Source organism: Poromitra crassiceps (assembly GCF_964638095.1).
Source record: "Poromitra crassiceps genome assembly, chromosome: 30".
Taxonomy (NCBI): Eukaryota; Metazoa; Chordata; class Actinopteri; order Beryciformes; family Melamphaidae; genus Poromitra; species Poromitra crassiceps.
The window spans coordinates 14,683,630-14,691,129 of record NC_139652.1 but is presented as its reverse complement, the minus strand read 5'-3'; the positions used below and the strand labels follow the sequence as shown (position 1 = coordinate 14,691,129).

Below are 7,500 nucleotides of genomic sequence, written 5' to 3'. Positions count from 1 at the left end.
ATAATTCATTTGAAATTGAGTGGATTTTTTTCTTCTACTAGCAGTAGCACTCCCACTTGCTAGGTGTCGGTTACCTTGCGCCAGTATGCACCACACACACGTCTTTATCCGGCCAGTTATATTTCAAGCATATTTCTCTAGCCCCCGTTATATTTGAGGCCTAATGTGAAATACACAGGTTTCCACTGCGTATTGCGGGTGTAAACCCCAGAGCAGACAGAGCATCCAAATGACGGGGCGAGTAAGTGACAGGCGATGGGATGCAGTGGCAGAGGAGAGGGGAAATATGCAGCAGGAGGATCGAGTATAAATAGTTTGACATGCTGTGCGGCTGCTGCCCGGGAACTGTGGCTTATAATAACTGTAAATTCAGATGTCCTATGGTTCCTCCTGTTCCCGAGCTGAGCTGTCAGGCCCGTAAGGATGCACTCCGGGTCCCTAGTGGGGATATCCTTAAAATAAGAACGCATGCATGTAGTGGCGCGGCGCGCAGGAGTTTTTTCCCCTCCCCTCATGACATTGAGTTATGGGGCTCTGGGCTCTGGCCGGTGGTCTGAACAATTTGTGGCGGAGCAACATCACCGCGCACAGAATGAATGATGCCCTGCAGTGTTTGTGTTGGGGCGTTATCAATGTGCCGACTATAAATAATAATTACCAAAAAAATAAAAGGCCCCGCGCGCTTGACCAGAGGAGCTTTCATCCAAAAAGTCTGTTTTTCTTTCTGGGGCTGAAAGTATTGGGGTTTTTTCTCCTGGGCTGAGCCACGTGAGCCATGGAGAGATGAGAAGATGCGTGTGCCTTGAGCGCGTGCACACACACACACACGCACACACACACACACACACACGTACGTTGAGGCATGCTTTCGTGCACACATGTACAATTGAGCATGCACTGTGCACACACACATGTAGGTGTGTTTAAGTGCACATACAGTATGTTTATACACACACACATTAACACATGCACGCACGCACACACACACACACACACACACTGTAATTAGCTCCACTTGCTGGCCCTGCTTTGAAGAGCCCGTCTCGTCTGTGTGTGAGGGGGCAGTTCACTCTGGGTCATTATCTTCTCGTAAATTGCCTCCGTAGCCCAGCAGAGCTTTCAGCCCGTCCTCCAGAACCTCTCTGTGCAGCTCGGGCCGTGGTATTATAAACCAGGAGAACATTTTGTGGCTTTGGCCTGGGCCAAAGCAAAACTTGGACCCACCCGCTAATTGCTAATTACAAGCCCCTACCCAGCGGTGGCTTGACTTTTTGTCAGGGGCTTCTCTCCTCTCTCTCTCCATGAAAGGAGGCCTGCAACCCAAGCCGGGCCCGGGCTTTGAGGTCCTGCCTATAGGTCCCCTGAGGAGAGCCAGAGATCCACGGCTCATGACTCACAACGTGGCCATATGGCTGCCATGCACATTAGCCGGACTTATACATGGCAACTTGGCTGTTTTCATAACCTAATATAACCCTATACCCGACTTGTCTCCTTTTTGCGAAGACCATGTTTGAATTTAACATCTTGGACGACAGAGTCGAGGCTTCCATTTTGGTCATTTCAACAGATCTCCTTGGAGATCAGGAGGTCCTCGGTGTTTCAAAGATGAGCTGGTGATTTATGAGGTTGTTAATGCCTCAGAGAGCTCTCTCAAAGTCTTACGCAGCAGACAGGTAGTGAAGAGCGATACTTCAGGTGGCGTTAGTTTTAGGAGCCAGCGGGGGGCCCTCCATTCCCTCGGACCTGTCACTGATTAGGCTGTGGCATAAACAGAGCTCTAAATAATAGGATGAGAGCTGCCTGGGGGAGAAGCTTGGGAGTTGTCTAGTCATGCTTGCTCACAATTTAGGAGACTTTTAGAACACTCCCTCGCCCCATAAATCCTCCTCGAGAGATTATCTGATGCGAAGCCGGGGATGCTCAGCAAATCCAAATATTTTTCCTGAGCACGTTGTGGATCATTCCCTGCGAGTGGAGTAATTCACTTCCCACACAGCTTGAACCAGTGCATCAGAAAACCATCAATGGCACTGTGCGTCTCCACAAGCTACAAGGTTTTGGCACCGGCATGAGCTTTGGCCGTCGTTGGTTTATTATTCTTCCCGAACCACATGGACTCTGATTGTTTTTGATGTTGACTGCTATATCCAGCATCCCTGCTGTCTTGTCCAGATATTGTTTGTGTAGTGGCCGTTTGAGTGAGACCACTGCGTTCGTGATTATGTGGTTGGCTGCTCCCAAGGATGCCCTGTTATTGTAAACTTCAGAAATCAAAGGCGGTTGACTCCAAAGTCTTTTCATAGACGTTACCTAAAGGTCAGAGGCCGCGTGTGTGTGTGTGTCTGTGTGTTTGTGTGTGTGTGTGTGTTTTTGTGTGGATGTGCATGTGTGTCTTCTCCAGGAGGTCCACACTCGAGCGCTCTGAAACCTTTCGCTGTATAAAGTCCTGTCAACCCAATGACGTCACCTGTGTTTTGGACCCCGTGCACACAGTGTCCCACACCGTCATCTCCATGGCGACCTTCAGGGACTTCACCAGGCCAGAGGGTAGGTATATCTCCAGCTGGGCTCTTAATAACCGTGATACACAAGACACTTTGTGGGACAATCCAGATGGACATCATCAAGTAAATATATTCATGTTTCCTGGAAAGAAAGATGCTATGGGAATAAGCAAAAATGCTAATACAAAAGTCCTACTTATGACTGTCTGAGTTGCCCAAGAATTTGCTCTGTGTATCCCTGGCACTCATCTTTACATGTTCCCTCACTCATGAAGACCTACATAGGTTCATTTTGTGACAGAATGTTCTGCTGGGAAACAACGCATTTGAAGACAGCCTGATAACTTGTCAATGTGGCCCTCAGGCTTTGTTCTTCTCTGTAGCTATTGTATCTCTCCCCCTAAATCGCTGAGGTCCCATCAAATGCGTTTCCCTGCAGTTGTCAGAATCCATATGACCACCTCTGACCCCAAATGAGCTCCTCCGTGATGTTCTCCAGTCTAGGCTTGGCTGGCCCACAGCAGAGAGTAAAGTGCCACGCTGGTTGGATATGAGTAAACCACTGTAATCACATGCAGACAGTGACAGCTGACAAGCATCTATTGGCCGGCTCTCGGTGCTCGTTTCAGACACACTCAGGCTCAACGTCATCGGGAGTTAAGCCCTTGTCGTCTCTCATAAGCTGCGAGTCGGGGGGTGTAAAGGACTCGAGTCCAGGCCCCCCTCAACTGAACAACAGGATTGAAACGCCTCAACCTCGCCATGACCCTCTCAGTGTACAATAAACACAGACCCTTTTTTTCCTCTCCCATTTTATTGTCTTCCTCTTGGAAGAAGAAGAAGAAGAAGAAGAAGAAGAAGAAGAAGAAGAAGAAGAAGAAGAAGAAGAAGAAGAGGCACAGACTTGGTGGCACAGGCTTGGTGGCGCAATCCGAGTGTGATGATGAGGGTTGAGGCTCTAAAAGCTTGTTTTTGTGTGTCTCTAATTGTCTCTAATCTCCCAACAGAGATTGTTTTCCTGAGGACCACGGTGCTGGCTTACAGTTCCTACCACTTAGGCAGCTTCGACGTCAACTTTGACATCCTGGAGGGCAACGTGGAGAACGCCTTCGACATCATCAAGCGAGTCGAGAACGGAATGTATGTGGGTGAGTGGAGCGGATCTTGCCTTGCTTTGTGAGCTGTGAGGTCTGGGTAGTCTGGATGAACCAACCAACATGTCGAACATATGACAATACCAGCCTACCATGCAGCCTCACCCCTGTACCACCACCCCCCCGCCCCCCCCACCCCAGCCTCCATGACTGGAAATTACATTTACTTCTTGACAAAGGAGGCGGTTTTCTGACCTAATTTCTCTCTTTTTTTTTTATAAAACCAAACTCACATGTGCATACAGTATATAAGTGAGCCGGGGGGGTTGGGGGGGCATAGAGAGGGCGTTTCAAAAGCGTAAAAAATCTTCCACAAGGAAGTTGTGCACCCCCTGACATGAGTGCATGTGACATAGCCTGTAATGGTCCTTGCACTCTGGTGGCATCATGTAGCTGTCATGGTCTTCATGGGCGCCCTTGGTGCCTGCGTCTCTGGAGCGTTGTCTCCTGACTGGTCCTTCTGAGAACGATGAAGGACTGTTTCTGTCTTACCAAACATTTGGCATCACTTTCCCCTAAGCACCATTTAATTCACTTATCCACCGCTATGCTTTTTCCCAAGCAGATCATTCTTCTCCTGAACGAGCTCTGGTGGCCAGAATGTAGAGGAATATATATATATATATATAATATATAAATATATAAATATATATATGTATAGGAATCCAGTGCGTATCTACACTCGTGTACTCGCAAAGCATGTCTTCATTTTGCAAGAGTGACAAGCGGTGACCGTCGTAACTACCTGTTTTGCTTGCGACCGCCAGCAAAAGCACAAGAGCCTTGGCTTGGACTAGATGTTTGCATATAGGAGCAGCAGATACCATCTTCAGTGGTGTGTGTAACGACAACACATGTTTGGGTAGGAGCCCATCCCAGCCTCTCTTGTCTTGGTGGTGACCCAAGGCTGCTGCGCGCCTGTGGGAGAACTCAACTGAGCCTTGGCCACAGGGGGATGATGAGGGTGTTGTGGGCCTGAGGATGACACATTGTTGGGCCTGTCGGGCTGGTTTTGTTTTGCTCGTGTGCTGAGGTGCAGGCAGGGTGCTGAGATGTAGGCAGGGTGCTGAGGTGCAGGCAGGGTGCTGAGATGTAGGCAGGGTGCTGAGGTGCAGGCAGGGTGCTGTGATGCAGGCAGGGTGCTGAGATGCAGGCAGGGTGCTGAGATGCAGGCAGGGTGCTGAGGTGCAGGCAGGGTGCTGAGATGCAGGCAGGGTGCTGAGGTGCAGGCAGGGTGCTGAGGTGCAGGCAGGGTGCTGAGGTGCAGGCAGGGTGCTGTGATGCAGGCAGGGTGCTGAGATGCAGGCAGGGTGCTGTGATGCAGGCAGGGTGCTGAGATGCAGGCAGGGTGCTGAGATGCAGGCAGGGTGCTGAGATGCAGGCAGGGTGCTGAGGTGCAGGCAGGGTGCTGAGATGCAGGCAGGGTGCTGAGGTGCAGGCAGGGTGCTGTGATGCAGGCAGGGTGCTGAGATGCAGGCAGGGTGCTGAGGTGCAGGCAGGGTGCTGAGATGCAGGCAGGGTGCTGAGGTGCAGGCAGGGTGCTGAGGTGCAGGCAGGGTGCTGAGATACAGGCAGGGTGCTGGTTGAAGGAGGAGATGCAGGCAGGGTGCTGAGATACAGGCAGGGTGCTGAGGTGCAGGCAGGATGCTGAGATACAGGCAGGGTGCTGAGGTGCAGGCAGGGTGCTGGTTGAAGAAGGAGATGTTGAGATGCAGGCAGGGTGCTGGTTGAAGAAGGAGATGCTGAGATGCAGGCAGGGTGCTGGTTGAAGGAGGAGGTGCTGAGATGCAGGCAGGGTGCTGGTTGAAGGAGGAGATGCAGGCAGGGTGCTGAGATGCAGGCAGGGTGCTGAGATGCAGGCAGGGTGCTGGTTGAAGAAGGAGATGCTGAGATGCAGGCAGGGTGCTGGTTGAAGGAGGAGATGCAGGCAGGGTGCTGGTTGAAGGAGGAGGTGCTGAGATGCAGGCAGGGTGCTGGTTGAAGGAGGAGATGCAGGCAGGGTGCTGGTTGAAGGAGGAGGTGCTGAGATGCAGGCAGGGTGCTGGTTGAAGGAGGAGATGCAGGCAGGGTGCTGAGATGCAGGCAGGGTGCTGGTTGAAGAAGGAGAGAGTGTCTTCTCCCCGTGCTGATGGATGGAGGGACAGCCTGTCAGTATGCACATCTGTCTTTATAGAATGAAAGAGAGAGAGAGAGAGGGACATTTAAACACTGTGGAAGGAGTGAGAGTGCGCCCGACTGTCATTGTGCACAAGTGCTCCTCTCTTGTGCACACTAGTGCAGAAACAAGATGTCTACGTATCACTTGCACACACATTCACAAGTACCTGGGACAAAAAATAGGAACCAGCCATGAGCTTAATCCACTTTTGAAATTCAATAATCATATTCTCATTATTGTCTGATTTTTGCTATTTGTGTTGGAATGATTGGTGGTGGTGGTGATGTGTGTGTGTGTGTGTGTGTGTGCGTGTGCGTGTGTGTGCATGAGTGTGTGCGTGAGTGCGCGCGCGTGAAAAGACCGAGCAGGAGAGAGAGAGAGTAAAATTACAGAGAAAGAAAGTGAGAGACTAAGAGTCGTTGAAAGAGGAGAGAGAGAGAGAGAGAGAGAGAGAGAGAAAATCTGTGCCTGTGTAATCCTGGCCCGCTCCGCTTCATGTGGTTAAGTGTATTGTTCCATTTCCCCACACCAGGCCTCAGTGTCTCGCCGAGCATTAGAGCACTTCAACTGACGACCACATCAAAGGCCTGTTTGTGAGGAGCCTCTTCTCTCGTGGATACTTATTGGATGCAGCTCTCGCATGTTAGCGTCGCTCGCCCCGCGCCGCATAGCCAAACTGAGGCGCTGCTGAGGCACGCACTGGAGCCTTTGGTCACTGCCTGCCCGCTGTGAAGTGTGGCGTCCATGGTGTGATGAAGTTCCTTCTTGCTTTGATTTAGTGGCTTGTGCTGCTGGTGCGTTGGCCCACAGATACTGCTGTTGTGTAACTACTGTAAGCCTATATAGCTGACGTGTCGCGTATAAGGAAGCTTAGTTTCCAGGATAAGGTAAAGTAAAGTCCCACTGATTGTCTCACACAATGTGTGCAATTTGTTCTCCGCATTTGACCCATCCCCTGGGGGAGCGGGGAGCAGCAGCAGTGCCGTGCTCGGGAATCATATGGTGATCTAACCCCCCAATTCCAACCCTTTGATGCTGAGTGCCAAGCAGGGAGGCAAATGGGTCCCATTTTTATAGTCTTTTGTATGACTCGGCCGGGGATCGAACTCCCGACCTCCCAGTCTCAGGGCGGACACTCAGACCACAAGGCCACTGAGCTGGTGTGGATCTTCATCGTCTCTTGGTAGGATGTGAAGAGACATCGATCGATCGATGTCTGCTCCGCTAATGAACAAGTGCGTGGACTCAAACTAAGGTTGGCCATTATTTTTGGCCACTTTTAAAGCAGCTACGAGCAACTTTTGACTTGTTATGAAACAGTCTAAATTGAACAGTGATGCACTCACATCTGACCTCTAACAGCAGATGAGACCAAGGCCGAGAAAATCTGCGATTTCCATCTTGTTGTTTATAGTCTCTCTGCCCTCGGCCCCGGAAAGCAGTGGAAGTTTTCAAATGTTCTGGAATGAGACAAAAGAGGCAATTAGGGATCCTCAGAATACAGCTGTTGAATTTGAGTTTTTTTGGAAAAAAGTATTATTTTCTGTTTTTTCCCCCCCTCTTTTACGTCCTGCACACTATTTGAAAACTCCTTACCCACTGACTGCACACGCTCATATTCAAGCTTACGCACGCATGCACGAACACACACACGCGCACGCACACACGCACACACACACAC

At 50.6% G+C, this 7,500-nt stretch overlaps 1 protein-coding gene across 1 annotated transcript in view; it reads left to right on the top strand.

Moving 5' to 3' along the window:
- Nucleotides 1-7,500, top strand: part of fbln1 (fibulin 1) — a 53,212-nt gene that overhangs the window by 28,070 nt on the left and 17,642 nt on the right. The window contains exons 15-16 of the mRNA XM_083663059.1: nucleotides 2,405-2,550; nucleotides 3,515-3,655. Of these exons, the coding sequence (XP_083519185.1) occupies nucleotides 2,405-2,550; nucleotides 3,515-3,655 (287 nt within the window). The remainder of the gene's footprint in view (nucleotides 1-2,404; nucleotides 2,551-3,514; nucleotides 3,656-7,500) is intronic.